General features: G+C 43.9%; 2 protein-coding genes across 11 annotated transcripts in view; both read right to left on the bottom strand.

Annotated features, from left to right (window-relative positions):
- The window catches only part of LOC124433003, a 51,692-nt gene extending 41,119 nt beyond the window's left edge, over positions 1 to 10,573 (bottom strand). For all 10 annotated transcript variants that reach the window (XM_046982463.1, XM_046982466.1, XM_046982469.1 and 7 more), the window contains exon 1: positions 4,856 to 10,573. In XM_046982463.1, the coding sequence (XP_046838419.1) occupies positions 4,856 to 10,573 (5,718 nt within the window). The remainder of the gene's footprint in view (positions 1 to 4,855) is intronic.
- A 436-nt stretch (positions 10,574 to 11,009) lies between these two features.
- Positions 11,010 to 22,550, bottom strand: part of LOC124433006 (probable serine/threonine-protein kinase kinX) — a 95,505-nt gene continuing 83,964 nt past the window's right edge. Inside the window, exon 17 of the mRNA XM_046982484.1 lies at positions 11,010 to 11,148. Within this exon, the coding sequence (XP_046838440.1) occupies positions 11,011 to 11,148 (138 nt within the window). The 3' untranslated portion in view covers position 11,010. The remainder of the gene's footprint in view (positions 11,149 to 22,550) is intronic.

Below are 22,550 nucleotides of genomic sequence, written 5' to 3'. Positions count from 1 at the left end.
TTAAAGAAATCGAATAATTTTCGGCTCCACCGTTGTCGATTTTTCGATTCTTAATTCAAGTTCAATAAAAGCAATCGCGTGTTATTAAAATGTATAGTGCGAGCGCGCGCGCATGGACACTTACGATTTAACACCGTGACGATATAGGTACATATACAATATCGATTAATCGATCGTTACGACCGTACTTACAATTGCATTTATTTATATATATATTCGAATATTTATATACATATATATATATATATATATATATATATATATATATTCGTTCATTTATAATATATTTAAACGTGCCGGAAGAGGCGCGCAAGAGCGCGACAGATAACCGGTCACGCATTTTTATTCACGTTTTATATAAAAGTGAGAAATGGTACAGAATTGGTCTGGAGTTTGCTGTACGGCCTCGTTTCGAGGATCCTCGAGAGTAAATCGCATTAACGCCTCGATCGTCCAGCGCTTTGCTCGCTACTTTCTTCTCTCTCTCTCTCTCTCTCTCTCTCTCACTCACTATCTATCTTTGTACACGCTTCTGTACGCGAAATAATTTCATCGCCACGATCGATTTATGCGAGATCACGGAGCACCGAGTCGAGTAAAGTTTTCAATCCCTCGAGACAGTGCCGAGGAAAAAGCTTTATAAAATAGCCTGACCAATTAAAATTCATTTTTACGCTTTCATTGTCGATAGATCGGATCGGAAAAACATTCACTCGTTCCTTCTTACTCATCCTTTCATTTATATTTTGTGTAACTTTACGCTTTGAATAAATAAACATGTAGGAATCGTAAAAAGATTTGTATTAGCAACGTGACGTTATCGTACGATAAAAATAGATTTATTAAAATAACTTTTGCGTGTTTTATTTTTCACATAGCCAATTGCAAATTGAAAGTAACCCGCGTCAGTTTTTATTCCTTTGAAAAAGAAGACTTTTTTTTCGTTGCTAGATCATATCGCGTTCGATGATAAGACGTCTTTCTTGGAAACTTATTACATTTGCAAATTTATGTAGAAGCAAAATTACGGCGTCAAGTAATATACATATGTCGGTGTGCCGGAATAGAAAGGAACTGATTAAGCGAGCCAGGTAATTAAGTTTTTTCCTAGATAACAAAAGTCGATGCGCCAGGTGGCTTACGATTTAGCAAAGATATCGCACGGTTCATTTCGAAACGATTCGACATTTTCCATTGAACGAAATTGAAGAATACCGAGAGTTTGCTCTTTTGAGAAGAAAGAGAAGAAAAAACAAAAAGAAAGGAAAATTTCAACGCACGGGACGATCGTTCTGCGGATTAAAAATTGATCTTTGTAAAAGGATAAGAAGGGTAAACGATTCGAATGTCGATGAAATTTACGTTGTACTCCATTTAGAAAAAAGTGGAACTGCGAAACGAGGGCGCAAAGAGGCGAATCGATATCATCGTTATTCTTCCGATTTCTGTCTTTCTACGAACTAATACACCAATCATTTTTTTTTCTTCTTTCAAGTTGGAAAATTGTGGCCTTCTCGAGCTATTGGTCTCGAGCTAGCCATTCGATGTAGAATCTCGAAAGGAGTTAATACGAATTAATTATTTCCTCGAGGACGGACATCGCGGGATCGTATAGTCCTTGTTTAGCTTTTATGCGCGACTGCCCTTTTCCATATTGCCGTGTTCCAGATTTTTTCGCGACTTATCATTCATCGTTCTTCGAATTATCTACTTCCTCCCACCAATTGACGTAGTTTCTTTCTTTCGCTTTTAGAAGCGCCTAAAAGTAAAGTCCCTCTGTAGAGAACGATATATAGATATCGTTCGCCGTATCGTTACGCGCGATGAAACCGCCTAAATCTAAACACCAAAGTTATGCACGTTAATTAATTGTTAGACTCGATTAGAGGATACGATAAATTTGCACAAGTCTTTAGATACGGAAGCATATAATATTGGACGTGTGTAGGTAGTAAATGACACGCGTATAGACGCGTATAATGTTAAGTACTTACGTCGTATGTACGCGACGAAACGCGACGCAGCTTTCCCGACATTTGCGTGGAAAAAAAAAAAAAAAAAAAAAAAAAAAAGGGAGAAAGGAAATCGTAGAGTCACGACGCTTCGTTCTTGTCGTTAAGAAATTCGGCGAAAATAATAGCTCGACGAGGACGATAAAACGATACGTGGGAAGACGGGATCGAAGAAAGAAGCGATCAAGGGAAATTGCAGTTTCTCGCGAAGTTTATCTCGATACGAGGACGAATCGATCGTCGTCTTTCGCGCTCGATAAATAAAACGGTATTGGCGATAACGCGAAAGAAAGGTAAAGCGCGCCCTTGGATTCGTCCTTGTTCTTTATTTTTTTCTTTTTTTTGTTTTTTTTTCTTTTTCTTTTTGTCGTTGAAAATATTTAGCTCGAGGAACTAGGTTCGTTGAGCGAGGCAGACTAATCGCGAGACAATTGCGGAGAAAAATAATCAGTGTCGGTGTGTGCGTGCGCGCTCGTACGTCGTCCATATGTATTCGCCGCGTTTCTACCGTCCATAGGTGGTAGTCAAATAGTAATTAGAATCATCCTTCTCCCGTTCCATATACTCGTACACACACTCGTAGACGAACGAAACTTCCTTAATAAACTACGCTTTATAATACTATCGTAAATGTACGCTCGAACAGTATTTCACGCGCCTTCCTATATTCTGATCCTGCCAGTTTCAATAGTCATGGTATACACTTTTGTGTCAATTCGCGTAATGAGCCACGTTCCATTAGCGACGCAACGGAGCTATTCGCGTAAATGGATGACCCAATGGAAGTGGAATCAACCGACTATCCTCTTATGGTCTATTCTAACGTTGCGAGACCGATCAACGAACGCTTCGTTTCGTTTCGGACGCAAGGCGCGTTCCGATAAATCGACCAAGAAACGATATCTCTCTAGAGTAATAATAGCTGCGAACAGTTAGGCGTCTTGAGCGCTTTCGCGTCAACGTAACTACCGTAACGCGTGCGTGATTTCGACGAGCGTCCGTAAGTTCGTTGTGCACGAAATGACGTTTTTGGCCGTGCCTGCGAGATCTACATACGTCTTTTCTTTTTCGTAACACTACGTGATTAAGCGCGTGGTCGAGTCCCGATCCGATAAAAAAGGAGAACGGCCGGACATCGTATACGATTTTTTTCTTTTTCTTTTCGAGACGAACTCGAAGCGAAAGATCCTTCTTTCTTGGATTCTTGTATTTTCCGCTCGTCTATCGAACCCATCCTTCGATTCCATCCGCTACAAGTAATGTCGTAATTAGAAACGATCGGATTACCTAATAGATACGGAGAAGCGGGTGTTACGTATAATCCACGCGATTAGACCCGCGTCTTTCCGTACGATGAGACACTCAAGAGATCAACGACAAGTCTAATTACTTTGGACGCTTCGGAAATCATCGAATTTAGAGAAAAGATAGACCAAAAAATATTCTTTCTCGTTAGAATTTCAAATTACGCGCTTACGAGTCTGTAAAAGTTTCTCGCCCTAGGCGTTTATCGTTTAAGCCGTAAATTAGCCTCGAAATATAGGAACTAATGCTATTACGAACAGTCATGCGAGTCGGATATACATATATGTAGGTATACGATACGCTAAGCTTTCTCGCGATAGATATCGGTATATTCATCTATAGCGGGTATTCGTCCGCGGTGCAGATCGCGCAGGCACCCGAACCTACTCCGTTCTTCCAATTCTCATCTTTTCTCTTCGCTTTTCCCTTCTAACGATAATACCTTGAAAGCGTATCAATTGATAAAGCACCATCTAAATAAACTCCTATATGTATGTATGTATATATATATATATATATATATATATATATATACATATATATATATATATATATATATGTATATATATATATGTATATATATAGAGACGTTATTAGGTGAGCTTCCTCGGGCGACGCGACGCGACGAGCGACTCCGATGGTTGCGTCGATTATGAATACCTGTATGAGCATCCAACGGCGATTTGTATTCCTCTTTTCCTTCCATGCGTGTTAGCTTCTTATAGGAATATTATTTAGAGACAAGCGTCAATGGTGTTGCACTCGAATTGACAAAGATACATTCGTAATTAGAGCGACGATTCCTTGAACGCTCCTTTAATCTTCCTCATGGGCATCGTTATAATCTATTACTGTGGTAACGTACTGTGGTTACTCGATAGCAAAGCTTGACTCGCAGTTTCGCGTATTGTATCGTTAAGTATTGACTGGATACGCGCGCGTCACAAAGAGGTGACGCGGCCTTAATATAAGCCTTAAACTTTTAGATCGCTCTTATCGTCTAGATAGATCCTTTTCGGACATGCAGCGTACTCGATACTCGAGGTAGATAATGCCTCGCGCGGTAAGTGAGAAATGCGCGAAGAAACGGAATTCGAAGCTTAAGTGTAGTCGAAAATATCGTAAGAAATAATCGTTAAGTATCGTTCGGAGAATACCGCGTTGCTCTTACCTCTTCTTTTTTTCCTCTTTTTTCTTTTCTTTATTTTCTTTTTTTTTAATTTTCATTACTTTTTAACATTGACGGAAGTATAGAGAGAGAGTATAAAAAGTGTTTCTTTGTTGGTTCTCATAAGCTCGTTTAGATTTTTTTTGTTTCCTTTTGTTTGTTCTTTCATTCTTTCTTCTTTCTTTCACTGTTTCTTTTTTTTTTTTTTTTTTTTTTTTTTACGGTACAAGGTGAGATCTGAGATGGAAAACTAAACTCGACAAAGTAAAGTTTCCATAGGTACGGAAAAAGATTAGGATTTGACCCAGCTCCCGAATCTCGAGTACGCTTTACAAAGATTTTCGTGTCCTCACTTGATCATTATACTCACCGCCGTGGGTCCCTGAGAAATGGTCGCAGCTTCTTTCGATGCTTCCTCGATCTCCTTGAGTTTCTCTTCCTTCCGTTCCTTCAACGTTTTTAAGAGCTTCCATTTGGAGCCAGGTGGACCGGGACTAACCTGGCCCTCCTTCAAGATCGTAACGTCGGCGGCACCGGCGCAAGATGAGGAATCGATCTTGATCTTTGGTAGGCCCAGATTCGTATCGGTCTCGGCAACATCTCGCTCTTCCAACGTCTCGCCGGCGAGTCCAACGGTCAAGCTACCTTCGCGAGATAGGGTTTCCGTACCACGAAGAATTTTCTCCTCTTGTCGTAGGACAGATACGCCGCTTGAACTTCTTCTTGATTGTCCCTCATCGAGATCCTTTTGTAATTCACCTCTTTCCTCATCGTCCCGAGCCGATCTTCTCGTCCGGTCGCTCTCTCTTTCCACCTTCTCTTCTTCCTCCACCTCCTCGTCCTCCTCGTCCTCCTCCTCCTCCTCTTCCTCCTCCTCGATCTCGTCGTCGTCCATCGATCGTCCAGGACTATCAGGACCGGACGTCTCGCCCGAGGAGGAACCATCCTCGGTCCTCGGGGACGTAGCGGCTCTCTCCTTTCTCGCTTCCTCTTCGTGCGCCCACGTGTGATAGTCCGTCACTCGAGCGAACACAGCCTCTATACTCTCGGCCGATTTTCTCTTAGGAATCGGCTTCTCGTCTCTTGGATATCTATCGGCGAGTTCCTCGATTCGGCGTTCCTTGATAACGGGACCGTTGGTTTTGGCAGCTCGTAAAATTTCCTTATCTTCCTTCAGGTCGATCTTCGAAGGCCTCGCACCGGCGGCCTTCATTTTGAGCTCCTTCAGCACGCAAGACATCCTCTCCTTTACGGCGTCGTCCGGTTGATAAGGCTCGTGTTCCTCCGGTTCCTCCACCAAGACCTCGCTCATTTCCATATCCATTTGCGATTGCCTTTCTAGCTCCTCGAGTTTACGCAACTCGTAACAGTACCACTCGTCCTCGGAATCGATCGAGTCCTCGGTGCTCTGCCGTCTCGACGATACTCTCGAGGTGCTTCTGTAAGAGTGCGTACTTCTATTGTCTTCGTCCTCGCCGGAACGGCCGCCTCCCCAAGGTATCTCGAGGGATTGTTGATGTCGAGGAAGAAATCGCGTAACGGCGCTCTGAACGAATCCTCTCGCGCTCGATGCCGAAGGGCTACCCTCCGACGGTGGAGCTTCCTCCGACAAATTCGTTACCAACTCGGGTAATCGAGCGCTACCTGACTTTTCGCTCTTTTCGCTCTTCTCCGAGAGATCCTCAGGATACTCGAAGCTCGGCTCTAACGACTGACCGTTACCATCGTCGGACTTCTTTTCGGTCGCGCTTTCGTCCATCGCCGGTTGCTCGTCGGACACCGTCGAGGATTGTCTTTGGCGATATTTACCGAGGGCTCTCGACACGGCGAATTCCATGCTGGCACCGCCCATTATCGTTACCGGCGGAAGTTTCGGGGCTTTCTCGTTCGGTGCCTCGTCCGAGCTGCCCGTCGATCGTTTTATATCCCCGACCGTTTGAAAGATCGACGATCCGCCCGATCCCGAGCCAGTGCTTTTTCCCTCCTCCTCCATGGCTATCGTTTGTTCGCTCGATTCGTGTTCGCTCGAGTCGACCCTCCTTTGTTCCTTCTCCTTCGCCCAGGCCTCCTGAGCGGCTTGCTGCTGCAATTGTTCTTGGTGCTGTTGAATTTGTTGTTGCAGAGCTTGTTGTTGCAAAGCTTGTTGCTGTTGAAGATTCTGCTGTTGCAGAACTTGCTGTTGCTGCTGTTGCAGAACTTGTTGTTGTTGCTGCTGCTGCTGCTGCTGCTGCTGCTGCTGTTGAGTTAGCTGGGACGATTGCTGGATCGTGATCGATTGCTGCGCTGATTTTCTCTTTGTGCTCGCCGTTTTTACTTTCGCGAAGAAAGGCTGTTCTTGATTAACGTCAGACATCACGCTGTCCTCGTCCTCCGAAAGTCCGCTCTGTCTGCCGCTACTCCACTCGGTCTCCGATTGTTCAGGATCCGACAGCGATTGCGAGTGATGAGTTCGCCGTTTGGCCTTTTGAAGAATACCAGAAACGGTTGATACCAAGGTGTGCTTCTTCTTTTTCCTAGGTGCCTGACTTCTGCCTCGCCCTCTGCCGGCGCTCGTCTCGGACAAAAGTTTCTGTTGATTGTCCTGAGATACGTCCAAATCCTCCCTTCGGACTCCGCCTGGTAAAGACTGACTCCGATGTCTTTTGCTCAGATGAAGATCGGGTAGCCAGTTGCTCATGGAGCTCATAGCGTTTTTTAAAGAAGCGCCACGTCGTATCTTCTTGGTTAACTTTGTGCTCTCGACCTCGTGATCCTTTAAATTCGTAGCAATGCTGATGTAACCGGACTGAGACACTATCACGTTCGAGGCATCGTAGTACTCGCTTTGCTGCTGTTGCTGTTGTTGCTGCTGCTGTTGTTGTTGTTGTTGTTGTTGGTGCTGCTGCTGCTGTTGCTGCTGGTGCTGTTGCTGTTGTTGCTGTTGCTGCTCCATCGGTATTCTCGCATTTTCGTGTTCCTGAATATATTGATGCTCCCGTTGCCACTGTCTCTGATAACCGTCCGCAAGTTGTACGCTTTCGGTGCTGCTCATCAATCTTTGCCCGTAAGGTTGATGCTGTTGCTGATATCCGACGGCTTGCGGATAACTTTGATTGGCGTATGTGTGATGATACTGTTGGTGCGCTTGATAGGCCGGCGGTTGCGGATACCTTCGGTCCGTGTAAGGGCTTTGAGCGTAACTACCGTCCGAGGTAAGGGATCTGATGCTAGACGAGGTAGAATCGTGGGGAATTTGTTCGTCCATCGAGTTCATCCAAGAGCTCTCGTTGTTCTCCGTTCGCGGTAAACTCGCGCTTGTCGGATAATAGGACAGAGCGTCCGTGATGTTTCCCGTGGGAAACATGGTACGATACATCGCGGCCTTGTATCCATCCTGGTTGCTCGTTGCCTCCGCGTAGGAGCCTCTTAATGGTTTCTTTATATGGGTCGTCATGCCGGCCGCCTCGGGATACTGCAGAGCGTTGTAACTTTCTTGATAGTTGCCATACTGACCGACGGAATCCGGATAATAGCCCGTAATTTTGAAGCCATAGCTACCGGAACCGCTTGTATAGACGCTCGTTATTACTTGCTGACGATTACTACCGGCTACGGAATAAATAGCGGGCTGTTCCGATCTATAGACGTAATCCATCACGGTTGCCGATGGTACGGAATCATAGGTATGCTGAATCCCATGTTGAAGATTATGCTGAAGGTTATGCTGAAGGGCCGTTTGCTGGCGCGTTCGTTTCTTTGGACTTTGACAGGTGCTCGCGCCTGGCGCCGGCGGTGGTACGAGATTGTAATCGTCCTTGGTCGCAGCCGGTGATTTCATCGACGACGCGTAAGACGAGGACAGATGATTCATCGTCGTCGTCGAATAAGAATGTGCGGTCGCGGTGGCTGTGGCGGTAGCGAATGCGTCCCTACCCTCGGGAGTGTCGTAAAGCGGCTCTTGCGTGATGACGGCGGCGCTCGTACTTTCCGGAAGCGGTGGTATCGGACTAGAAGCCCTTGCCGGTGGATGCGTCGACGAAGCCGTCAGGTTAGTTCTCGTGTGATCGGCCGAATAGGAAGTCAAAGTTTTGCCGATCGAATTCTTCGGTGAACTCGGCGACTTGTCCAAGCTGCTCCATCCGCTCATAGAGGACAAACCGGAGTCGGATTTGGTGGCGGCTATGTTGGCCGCGTTGACCGGCTTCGTCAGATGCTTGGGCGATACTCTCGGGGATTTAGGGGAATGAGGCGTACGAGGGCTCAGCCGTCCTTGATCGAGGGACACAAGTTTCTCGGTATTCCTCAAGTAACCTCCAGGGCTTTGAGGTCTTTTCGTTTCGTCCTCCGTCGCGGTAGGCATTAGGAAGGACTCGGTCGAATCTCGCGGCGCCGGAGGCGGGGGAGAGCTCGGCGAGGGGCTCGGCGGGGTTCTACTCTCTTGAAAGTCCAAGTTCAATCGGGCAGAGCTACCAAAGTAACCGTCTTGTCTGGTCCGAATACTTTGGACGCTGTGAACGCTGTGAACGCTCCCGGCCGAGAGCGTCGGCGACGGTACTTTGTCGGTGGTGGTACTGTAAATGGTGGGCGACGCGCAGGTGACCGCCGCGAAACTTTCGGCCATAAGATCGGTCAATTCTTTGTTCTCCGCATAGCCTTTGGCGAAGTTACCCACGTCGATGGGCAATTGAATCACCGGCTCGGGACTCTTCTCTAGGACCGCCGAGGTGTATCCCAATCTAGGAGGCGTGTAAGTGCTCGAGATCGAGTCCAAATTGCTCCTGGAAGCGGAACTTAATCTCGGCGAGATGGATCTCGTGGTAAAATCGCCGTCGGTCGCGAGGCCGCTGTCGGTACTGACCCTCGACAAAGATCTGCCCGTTGATCCGGGACTCTTCGAGAACGTCCAACTGTCCACGTCCGTTTCCGCATAGATCTTTCGCAATTGCTCGTCAATGCTGCTCGCCTCCTCGGCCAGCTTCGCCTCGGCCTCGGACGAGTATCGGCGCTTCGGCGACTCTATCAATCGCGACTGCAGTTCGATCAGATTTTGAGAATCCTTTTGCAATTTACTGGTCAATCGGTCGAGCTCGTGGAGCTTCTCCAAAGCTACCTGGTCGATCGAGCTAAGTCTCGAGAGTTGAGCGAGGTCTTGTTCGCTTACGCAAGGAGTATTGCCTCGATAGCTTTTGTAATCGGCCGCGCTAAATACTTCACCCTCGTCCTCGTCCGCTTCGTCCTCCTTCTTCGTGGCCGATGCTTGAATCTCCTCTTTGGTCTGTTGCGTCGACGTTTCCTCCGCCTCCTTTTCCTTCGGCGAATCCTTCTCGAAGATATCAATCTCGCTTTCCTTTTTACCGTTTACGTCCTCGTCCTCGGCCTCCTCCCATATCATACCGAGTTGCGAGGTAGGCCTCGAAGTGTCGCCGCATATCAAGTCCTCCCTGTAGGCGTTGTTCAGGCTACGATAGAAGGCTTCGTCCGGTATATTGCCCTCCTCCTCCTCGAGCGTCTCCAGAGTCTCCAAATTTCTTACGTTCCTGTGCATGTCCGTTACCACGGCGTTCGCGGTCGCGCTGTCCTGCGTTAGACCGTGCATCCTAGCCAATTCCTGTTGAGTCAGTTTCTCCCTCAACGCGCTCGTCTCTTCCATTCCTATTGCCGCGTTCAAACTCTTCGCGATGGCGTCCAATTCGCCGACGGAATCCTGCTGATCGGCCAACGTATCCTCGGCTACCTCGGTGCCATTCTCGTGTCCGCCGACGCCGACGCCGACGCCGACGCCGACGACGACGCCACTGCCGCCGCCTCCGCCGCCGCTCGCGTAAAACTCGATCAACTGACTTATCACCGTCTGTTGCTCGTACAAAAGACCTTCCAATTTTTCTAATCTCTCCCACATTTTTATGTACTCCTGACTGAGTAAATCCAGGGCCCTCCACGCGTACTTTAGTTCGGTTTCGAGGATATTGAGTCTCGTGCCCAATCGCTCCATGTAGTCGCCGATGATGTAATCGATGTTACCGTCCGTGCTGGTACAATAGCTCGGCAAAGCGGGCGAGTGGGCTCTCGGGCTGGTCGGCGCGGCTCCGCCCAACTTCGTCGACTCCATTCTTGATTTCTCTTACCTTTTCTACTTTTCTAATTTGTTGCTCTGTCCCTTTTCTCCTTTTTTCCCCCCTTTTTCAAAACTTTTCTCTCGAACGTTTTCACGTCTCCCGCGATCTAAGCTTTCTCGGCCATCTCGATACTCATCTGTGCGAGTCCGCACGATCTCCTCGTCGTCCAACTACCCATCGCTTTTTCCTCGATCCTTTTAACTTCTCAATTCGACTCAAATCGAATTAATTTAATAAACTCGACGTACGGTCCCGGGAGGAAGATGACGCTTCGTACTCTCGTCGATTCGCAGAAATATACTTTTCCTCCATGAGCTTCCTCACGTCCGTCAACGTGTCCACCTCGCATCGTCGCTGATCACTTTGTCGTACGATCGTGTCCGATCTCTTTCTATTCTCGAGCAGAAAATATTGTCCGTCACTATTGTTCTTAGACACTACTACAACACATCGCGCAGGGAACGTGGAAGGCATCGAGCCTCGTTCCGTTGGAAAGCTCGATATAGCGCGATATTCGGCAAATGGCACTTTGAAAGTAGTTCCCAGGGATCATGCTGCCGTAATAAATCTGGAAAAAGAAAAACAAACGGGATGCGTGCGATACTATCGCGTACCGCATCGACGCTAACAATTTCCATGGTTGGTGTCTCTGCGGGCTTAATAAAATAAATTAATTCTATTACGTTCAACGTAGTAGAAACGATCACGCGTGGAAATCGATCAGAAAGATAGGAGAATCCTTTGCATACGTGTACGTCCTTGCTCGACGTATTATTAAATCCAACGTTCGACGTTGTATAAAATCGATCGAAGGAGGTTAAGCATGAGGGAAAAAAGAAAAGGGGATGGGGGAGGAGAAAAGTGTCGGACGCAAAGCGAACGTCCATCCATCGATCCTGTCGACGTCCCCCCACCCCCATCCGCTAGAGATCCATCCGGCCCGCAAGGTCACGCGATCGTCCGGGCTCATGCGTTTTAATTAATTCCCAGCTGCATTCCATGTGCCGCCTTCGCCGAAGATAATCCCGCGTTACGTGACCGCACCTGACATTAATGAAGAGGCTCGAGATGACTCAAGATTATTATAACCTAGCGAACCTTCTCGCGCAAAGTCGACAAAGAGATATTCAAGGTCGAGATGCGGAGAGAAACCGTCGATGCGATTACATTGGCAAGAATACCTTATTATTTCTACGAGTTAACGAGGCATTCGTGAAATAACGATAAGTTACGGTTATTCGATTTTTTTTTTCCACAAAATTGTCGAACGATCGAAAAAGGAGCTTTTGCGCGCGTTACCTCCTCGAAACTTGAACGAGCTCTCTCGAAGCTGTAAAAGCTGTAAGACGAAAGGAGAAAATGGAACGTTTCGAGTGTTCCTTCCGACCGATTCCCATACTGTTTGAGTTTAAAGCTTTTTTCGTTAAAAATCGACGACCATGCTCAACGACGGTAACGTCTACGTGCTACGATGAGTCTTCCTTTTTTCAACCTACGATTTCTCGATCATCTCGAGATTACTTTTCGAGAGAAACAAAAAGAAAGGAGAAAAAAAAGAAGAAGAAGAAGAAAAAAAGAAGTATTCAAGATTCGAATAGAATCGATTGATCGATCGACAAACTCGATATTAAGAAATGTACAGTCGTATGGTACGTGATAATGCCGAAAGAACGCCAAAGGCGTTTACCTTTTTCGACGTTAATGCCACAATTCGCTTTCGTCCGAAGCCTTTTAATGCCGCCACTTTGGCTTCCGCCTTTAAAGAATTTTCCGACGCGTCTCCTAGCGTCGTCGATGTCGAGGAAAACCTTTTGACGTTGGAAACGAGAGAATCGAATCGTTATCGCTAGTGCGATCGTTATGAAAGGAAAAAAGTAGGGATACGCGCTAAGCCACTTGAAAGGCTTATCGCGTAGAAAAAAAATATTCGCGGAATCGATCTGACGCAGATAGAATTTTGAGCTGGCTTAGGGGAATTATTTCGTTTAATTTGATTTTTACATATTTTTCCGTTTATTAAAGAATGACGTAAGAGAAACCGAGATAGAAAGAGATAGAAACTGTTCATAGATACGACCTGCAAGGAAGCGCGACTTTGTTAAAAAGATACTAGAATTACCGTTGAAACGTCGCTTGGAGGTAAAAATAGCTTGATTTACGTAGAAGGGAATTCTGCGGCTTACAAGCCGTTCTTTTCCTTTGCTCGTTCGTGTTTAGAGAGGAAAACTTCTCCTTTGAGACTCGTACGAGAAATTATTCGAGGCATGGGAAAGGCACGCTCGAAACAAAAAGGAAGAGAGAAGAGAACGAAAGAGAAAGAAAATACGTTAAATCCGAGCGAGTAATCGTGGAAACCTTTCAGAACCTTTTGCTTTTCGTTTGGTCTACGTTGATTTTTGAGACAACCGACTCTATGCAATCCTAACTACTAATTCTGAATTATCCGACAGCATTTATTTATTCGAAAACGTAGAGAGAAAAGGAAGAAGATCGAGAAAAATAATATTTTCGCTCGTCGCGATATAACTAAGCAACGATATCGATCGTTAGGGTTATAGCAACAGGTCTCGCCGGTTGAACGATCATTTTACGAAGTAAGACGCGTTCTAAAATAAATCCAATTATTTAATATTATTACGATTATTACTATTATTATTATCTTCACAACTTCTTTCGTATATATTTTCGAAATGTTCGCGCCTAGGTAAAAGCTTTAATCGAAGGATGAGCAGCATGAGAAGCTGATGGGATGCCCTCGTCGATATCCGGCCAAATTATCCGCGTCTGTAACCACCTAATTGTTTCAGCTAATGAAACGCATTAGGAAGATATCGGCAAGTAATAAATCGTATCGAAGTACGTTCAAGCGTACGTAAGCATACGCATTCGTAACTGCATATGCGCGCGAAACGATAATCCATAAAGAGAGCGCGAGGGGTGCAATTTATCGTATGATTCTTATCCGATTGAAAATCGTTTCGTGTTAATCGCACGATCGCGTCAAAAGTTAATAACGGACGGCGGAAAGCTTCGAGGATTCCTTTGGCTTTGACCAATATTATTCGCTTTTGTCTTTATATATTTGAACGTTTTAATGATATATAAAGAGAGACAGAGAACCATATCCGGATCGTTGAGTACTAATTACTACAGCTCATCCTTTTGCAATTACACGGTAGGTATTCTATACATCCTCCATCAGTCTATTGTCCAGGCTATCAATGTTCAAACAATAACACGTAGGCTATCGAAAATGTTATTACTTCAGTGTCTGATTAGTTATTAATTCGATTAAAGTTCTCGTTAGAGAAAAGAAAAAAGAAAAAAATATGCGATACGGAACGGATAGAGTGAAATGTGTGAAAATTCGTGAAATTTCCTTCGAAAGAAGAGAGAATGATTTGTCTTACTTAGGTAAAACGTAGGTAATCGAATATTTCCTTAAGACTATGGCCTTAGTCTCAAATTTTTCTCGCGACTATATAATACATTTTTCATCGAAACGTCTCCTTCTTATCACATCGCTCTGAAACGCGTTCGCGAGCGATTTCAAGGCGAAACGCAAAGATATTCCTTCTATTCTGTGCTTCGCTAAAGAAGAAGAAGAAAAAAAAAAAAACACGGTTCTTCGACGGTAAATCTTGAAAATGCCTTTCGTCGAAGCTTCGCGAGTTTTTCGATTCTTTATACTCGAATCTTTTGGTATGAATTTTTTATTTTCATCCGACGACCAACGTTGCTTGTTAATAAATGATTTCGATTAACGGGAATATCTATACTCGGCTAATTACTACGATCTTATTATAACGGAGCCCGATCCATTAGCAGACTCGACAAACTTTTGCTCGTTAATTGATTTTATCCTTCGTGCGATATGTTAAATTTCACGATCTTCGCTATGCTCGTCATAAATCAAACTTCAACGGGAGGATAAATCGATCTATGGTAAAGAAGAAGGATCGCACAGGGACGTGTATTGGAAAGATTGAATTACGGAGACGTCTTTGCGCTCGATCTTCCTATCGACGGTACACGTCGCGGTCGATCTAGTACGCTCAAGTACGTTCAAGTACGCTGCTGCTCGATTAAAAAGTAAAAGACGATTTCTTTCGACACTTTGCTCGTGAGTTTTTTAATCAGGTTGCCTCTTCCGTCCATTTATTAAAAATAGTCGACGAGGAAAGTAACGGGATGTTCGTCCTAATTTTCTTCTCTTCCTCGTTGCTTCCGTTTTATTTTATTTTCTCATCCATCATCGGTAACATCTTTTCTCGATTTGTCCTCGGATGGCATTGCCATCCGACATTGTCATCGATCGAAAATAACCGAAGCGTTTTCGACTGCAGAAAACGTTAATCGACGTAAAACTTGGATAATTTTTTCTTGCAAACTTTCTCTACGACTCTCTCTCTCAAAAAAAAAAAAAAATGTCTACGAATTATTATTTCTACCTGAGAATATATGCACACCTAATGTCTTTCGTTAGGCATCTTTCAAAATAGGGAATTTCACGAGGATCGTTATCCTTTGGACGGCTCGCATGAGTTTGTACAGTTCGATGGTTTTGTCTCGATGTTCCACCGAATTAAATCAATTCTAAATTAAATTGTGGACAGGGAATCCTCGTCTTGGCTTCGTGTCATCCGGACTAGAGTTCGGATAGAGAAGTGCCACGGAAAATTCGATTTGCCGAAGAGCGACGTCTAAATGGGATTAGCCTATCGTCGATGTCGCAACACAGAAGCTGTTGCAAATATCTCGCGTGGAACTATGAAAAAGATATCGTTGAAACAAATCGAAATAAAATATCAAATTTTTGCCAAATTCAGCTCTACGTTTCTTTCTTTTTTTTTCCAACGATCAAAATTTTCATCGCGACATTATCGTTAGGATAAACGACAATGTCATCGCACGCTTTGTCAGAGCACGCTTCTTAATTCATAATACGATAAGTATCGCGTTTCTGAATTTGATGCTTCTCTGTACCAACTGATTTAACAATATCATTATAACGAGTGTTGACGCAATATAATAATATAGTCTTGAAATAATAATAACGTCTTGAAAAAGTTATAAACTTTGAGATCTCGTAAACTTCGCTTCGTAGCGTCCTTTTTCTATTTCGTTTCTCCTTATAGTTCCACGTCGCAGAAAATTACCGACACTTCGATAAGGAGTCCGCGACTTTATTTGTCCATTTCGCGAACGAACGGGGAAAGTGAGAGAGAGAGAGAGAGAGAGAGAGAGAGAGAGAGAGAGCGAGGGATGGAGATAACCAGAGGATTCGAAAAATATTTTCTCGTGATCTATTCTCGGAAGAGACTGCGAATCTGGAGAATCAAGGATCGCGTATAGAAATAGGGTAGAACACACGTTCGTTGACTCGTACGGTCGTTGACGTAATTGGGTTAACTATGACGTACAGTTATGCATCGTACGTTGTTACCGGTCGTGTTTTACGACGATGACGACGTTAACCGTAATGGATGATTTTCTACGAGACGGATCAAATTAAAGCGATTTATTTGCACAAATTTTCTTAACGATTCCTTCTTTTCGAATAAAAAGTATGTATATTCGGACGAATGGATATTTATTAAAAACTATTATATGTCCGCAAAATGATGTGAAAATTTATTGGATCGTCTATTGCGATGACGGTCGTTAAACGTTTGTGTGGAAAAAAAAGGGGATTACTTTTCGATAGAAATATTTTTCTGAGAATAGCAATCACCTTTTCGATGAAAAACTGCTAATGGAAACCTATTATTAAAAAGTCGTTGATTAATATTAATAACTCGAGGGAGGGATATCGAGAAGCGTGAACGCGTTCGAGAAAGCCCTTTTGCCGAGGATCAATATTCGGGCGGTTTTCCGAAACCGTGAGTGAACTCGCTAGCTTCTCTCTCTCTCCCGTTCGCTCTTATGAACCTCCGTCCTCTTGTTCTTTGTACTCTTCGTACTCTGGCCGCGTGCACACGTATTTTGTTCTCCCTCTCCCACTCTCTCTCTCTCTCTCTCTCTCTCTCTCTCTCTATTTCTAGTAAATCCTCCTTTCTTTTACTTCCATATTTCTCATCCTCTTTTATGCTTCCAAAGTACGAAGCAAATATTTTGATCCTCTCTTCTCTCTGCTCTTGGAGCAGTTGCTCAATTCGATCCCTCCTCCATTCCTTCGACTCTCTCCCTTTCTTCCTGGACGCACGTAACCCCAGTCGTTCATTCGAAATAGTCGAAGGGACGTTAGCCTGCAGGAAATACGAGGAAATGTGTGAAACGTAGAGGAGTACGTTTAAGCGTACGTTTAGTCGATTAAAGATTGTCATTCGTTTCTTCGTGTCACCGATTATCGGGATAAATAATTTCCGAGTTATCTCCCCATTTCCTTTTCTCTTTTTCCTCGTCGTTCCTGCTTTTGGTTCTCTTCGCATTTTTTGTTTTCTTTACTTTTGACACGAAGGTTAGCCTAAAATACATTATTATATATCGTTATATGTTTCTGAACATAGTCGATGAAAATGAAAGCTTCGACGAATGAAGCTTCCCCATTGGAGAGCAAAGCCTTGACGAAAGTTCGTCGTTGAAAAGCGGCCAGGTCAATTTCGAGATAAAAGCGACCGAAATAGAGACTCGGTTTCGAGTAATCCGAGCTTGTTGAGGGAGTACGACGAACGCGCGAGCATTATCGTAACGAGCGCGGAAGCGATCGCGCGCCGATAGCCGCGAATGATAAAGAAAACAAGCGACGAGGCGGAGAGAAACGGGAGATACCCGATCCGAAATCGATAATTCTCTTGCAAAAAGAAAGCACTCGCGAAGGGTCAATTCGATAGGAGTAACGACCTTTCCTCCCGTTCCGCTCTTGCGATTATTTCGATCTTCGATCATTGAATCTATGAGTTTCGTACGTCGAGGAAAATTCTTTAAATCGTCGTTACGAAACACTCTCGTAATCTCTCGTTAATTCCTCCTAATGCGTAACCTAGATGGCAAAGCTTCCAAGTTTTTCAAGAGATTTAACGAAACGAGAAGGAATTTTTCTTTTTTCTTTGAGAAAGAGAAAAAGGAGAAAAAAGTCGTAGCTCGCTCGTTTCTCTCTCGACGAGCAAGATTCTCGTTCGTCATTGAAATAACGTTACGACTAAACGATAACCATCCATGCGAGGAAATGTCCTTTCCTATTCATCGTTACTTCGCATCGTCGTTCGGTTCTGCTCTGTCTAACTTTTATATCGAATTATCGATTTGGTATCTCATCGCGAACCGCGAGCCGTTGCAGTTCTAATGCTCGTAGACCGCGTCGATACGATTAACAACGGAAAATCTTCCATTTCGTTTCTGACTGATAAACGCGACTTCCCGCTTGAACGACTCGCCTGCACGGAAACGAGAAAACGAGCGTGATGCTATACGATTGAAGGTCGATCAATCGAAAAAAATGAAAGAGAAATATAAACTACTTTAAAAGCCGCTATTCTGGAAAACCTGGCTAATTCTTCGAAGTAAGAATCAAAGAATGAAAATGTCTTTTGTTTCATTCATACCAATTTTCAAACTTGGAAGTAGAGTTTGTACGGCAATAGGGGCGGGGGGGAAGTAGGGGCAAGGATGCAAGTCAGGTGGATCGGAGGATCGACGGGTAACACTTTGAGGGACGAAAAAAGTGGTTACAAGGTCGATATCCCCCTGTAGGAAAAGATTCATGGAATCTTTGGGATCGGAGTCACGGGAGGGGGAATCCTATTTAACCTTTCGCAAGTCGTGAAAAACGTTTATTACGTGCTCAATCTGATTCGTTCGATGGAATTCAATAAAAACATCAAATTAATCACGACTAACAAAGGCTCGAAAGGAGGCATCAAAGATTGCTCGAAATTATTAGTTTTCCAATCGAATTACGCGCGGTCGATCGATTTGTTCTGCTTTGCGCGCACGTGCACGACTCGTTCGTCTGTCCTTGATAATTACTAGCACGCGAAACTTACCGCTATATATATATATATATATATATATATATATATATATATATATATAGAGAGAGAGAGAGAGAGAGAGAGAGAGTTAAGGGAGTCCGCTTGGAAAGAGGATCAAACGGAGACCTCCTTCTTCCACTTGACGACTTTAATTTGTCATTGCATGCGCCGGCCGAGCTTAAATTATAGATAAGCGAGAGAGCACTGGATGCGAATTGGTGTACTCGCACAACGAAATATATGTAACTTGACCAAGCACGGCATTACACACGCAATAGGAAAGAATAGAAAAGTTGGAATATGTTTCTTTTATCGTTCGTTGCTTCTTCAAATGCTCCTAGACCTTATACGTTCGACCTAATTCGTTTTTATGCGAAAAAATGGTATATCGTAGGTACGCTTAACGGCAGCCTTTGTGTTTCTGCGTTAGCGCGAAAATCTCTTGGGTATATTTCAAGACTCGTACAAGATTACAAAGCTCACCGAGTTTAACGAAGAAATCTCCTTTCCACCTTAAGAAGCGTCGATCCTTATCATCTTTCTCTCTCTCTCTCTCTCTCTCTATTAAGTACCGCTTCGTCTCTTTCATTCGACTCTATCGAGATAAAAGTCGATGTTTCCTTCTGTCCCGTGGTTGTTTCGCGGCTTCTCGAATACAAGCGTAGAGTACACGCGACGTTAAGGCGAGGGTATGGCATGATTTTACGTGCGATTAAACGATCCCCGGGAGAAAGGGGATGTGAATGGAAAGGGTATTATAACTAGCGAGTGCCGCTTTCTCATCGATCGGACATGGCTTCGCCCTTGGAAAAATCGTTAACACGCGCGCTAACGTCGAAACAATCTCGGTTGGATAGTGGTTACCTTCAAATAATAGTATCGTCGCGCTATTTATCATTGGATCAATTTCCTTGATGGTAGACTCGAGGTCCGACTCGAGGACCAATCCATTTTTCTCCATTTAGATCTAAATTCTTTTACGAAGGATTAAAAATATGGGATATGGATTAAAAAAAGAAAAAAGAACTCTCTCCGCGGAATTGACGTTGGCTAACGCGTAAACACACATGTTCGGTACGTAGTAGACGCGTTCAAAGTGCTCACGACTCGGTCGCGGTCCTATTCAATTACCATCGACCGCGGGAATACCTATTTATCGTAAAATACATATACTCGAAGAGTATTGCAATTATTTCCCGAAAGGAAATTGAATTTACCAGCTAACTCGTCTTTTTTTCTGAATGAAAAATGGCATTGGTCTTTTTTCGATCGGAAACGACACAATTAGTCTGAATTCTCTCTTGATCTTCTCATCGTTTCCCTTTATCTATCTTCCCTATTCTCTCATTTACGATCTGGGTGACTCATCTTTACGTTTTATACGGTTGGATAACTTGCTTTCCGTTACATTTTCAACGATGCATCGTGAGATCTATCGGAAAGGAAACTAAAGTGAAAAAAAAGAGAAAAAGAGAAAAAACAAGGACAATCAAATGAGAAAATAGACATCTCGAGATAGTTATTTAATGCGACAAAACAGCCAAGCAGATTATTTTTCCACGTTGAAGAGAAAAAGGAGGTCGTTTTTTCTGTGGACTCAGGCAAAAAATCAGCTTTCCATTTGGAAAATGTTGCTGGGAGATGAAAAATTACAAATTAAAAAATAAAACACGCAGGTCAATGTCAATTTCAAATCCGTTAACTTTCTCTTCCTGCGAGAAAATGGAGGAGATTTATTTTTCATGAACAAAACTAGATAAAAATCAAGTGGAAGGAGTCGCTCGATAAGATCGATCGATGGAAGAAAATAAAAGTTGTAACTGCCACCAGGATAAATGCGCGCGCGCCGGACTACATTTATTGTACGCTGCCAATATTACTGGTCGTGAGAATAATCAATAAGTCGAATGAAACATTGGATGAACATGGATTAAGAAAAAAATAAAGGACAATAAAATTGAACTAGCAAAGGAAAGAGACAATGAGATAATCTGCATCTCGAAATATATTTATTATGTTTAATACTCGAGCGTATCCGATCGGCCATATAGACGAACGAACTTGAATTATCCTTCAGATTCACTTACGATCCTCTTAAATTCCAATAATTATTCTTTCCTCGTTTACTTCCCATTCGTATTTATAACGATGGGCCATCGTAAAATTGGTACTTGTGGAGAAATAAAAACTTTCGATATACAAAAAAATGCGAGTTTGCAAAAAATCTCTAAAGATACGTGACGTATTTGTCGCGAAAAAGTCCAGTAGTAGGAAGGAGATTAAACGACTCGTTTGAGAAACGAGGGTGGAGAACGATGACGCATGCGAAGCGAGGGTGCATAAAACAACGGGGGCCACGAAACACGGCAAATAGCAGCGGCGAGAACTTTTGAAAGTTCGACAAAGCCGCTCTAGTAGTAGACGTTTCCCCTCTTTATCCATCTAATTTCTGACGAACGCATCGTCCTTAATCCGTTTTTCTCCGCTTAAAATCTCTTCCATCGCGACTACTATTCCACGCCATCGTCAAAGATAAATCTACGAAAGTTTGAGAGGTATCCTCGGGGCTTCCGCAAGATTATCCGAATTCCTTCACCTCCCACTCTCAGGATACAGTGGATACAGTCCAGCTTCGTTCAGCTCAGGAGGAAACTTTTCATCTCTTATGCTCGGACGAACAACCGGATTCGAGAGTGGTTTCATCAGATTACGATATTCAAAGAGAAAATGAAGGAGTCATTTGCAATTCATTTTTATCTAAAAAGATTCTTATTAATCTCGATTGAAAGACAAGTAGGAAAGAAGCGTTTCTCGATTATTATTTGAATGTATTCGATGGAGAAGTATCGTTGCGGGACGATGACTTTTTGATCGCTTTTGATTGTCAAAGCATGTAATCAAAATCGGAAAACAAATGAAGCTATCGTCGAGCAAAATCGAGTAAACGATAATGGCTCTCGTTTCTGCACGATCGCCGCTTTATCCATCCGTATTTATTTGAATTTCCATAACAATAGCATCAATAGAATAGCGATAATTTAATCGGCGAGTTCATTAAATCGATGCTTCAGAGAGATAGGCACCTTGTACGCGCCTATTCCCTATCTATGAGAAATCCGACCATTTACATATAATATACACACACACACACACACACACACAAAGAATGTCTCTAGCGAGCGAGCGCATTTGTTTACCGCGATTCTTTTTAATTTCCTCGTGACGCACGCTCGGCAATAGGATCGGCATTGCGATGAAATTGATCAAATAGACCGACTGCCGCGTCGATAATAAGAAAAATTACTATCACTTTTACGGAAGCATAAAGCAATCTTAATTTGGAGAAAAGTAGTAATTTTCTCGAAAGAACTTTTGAGAAACAGTCAAAGCTTTGTTCGTTCAATTTTCACCGCAAGAATTAGGAAAGATAGAATGGAGGTCACGCGAATGTACGCATACATATACATAGAAAGGAGCGAGAGAATCCATTGTGTATTCCGGCTGACTTTATCGGCTGATCGGAGTCAACCGGAAGTGGGGAAGGCGCACCAAATTGTGCGCGCCAAACTCGCAAGACTCGGCCGGCCTTCGTTAATTAGCATAACGAGCTAGTTTGTTCGTTATCCTTTCTCATTCTCTCTTTTTCTCTTTATCTCTCTCTCTCTTACTGCTAGGCTCGATACTCGTCTATATGCATTTCCGGGCAGCGAAAGGCCGTTTCGCTCGGTTCAATGAAGAAACGGGGAACCTCATGCGAGTGACTGCACGAATATAGGTATCATATAGCTATAAATAATATGCAAAGTTCTATGGCAAAGGCCAAGTCTTTATAAACGCGTGCTTACACAGACACGCGCCCGCTTTCTCTTCCATATACGAGGCTCAAACGATCGGTCATATAGTGAATGAAGCGACTCTCGCAGCTTGCCACGTGCCGACGCTTCCGGATGAAACTTTATGAATGGCCGGCAGAGTAACGAAGAACCCGTAGGCGACC

Source organism: Vespa crabro, chromosome 2 (assembly GCF_910589235.1).
Source record: "Vespa crabro chromosome 2, iyVesCrab1.2, whole genome shotgun sequence".
Classification (NCBI taxonomy): domain Eukaryota; kingdom Metazoa; phylum Arthropoda; class Insecta; order Hymenoptera; family Vespidae; genus Vespa; species Vespa crabro.
The sequence above is the reverse complement of the archived record's forward strand: the minus strand, read 5'-3'. Positions and strand labels throughout refer to the sequence as shown.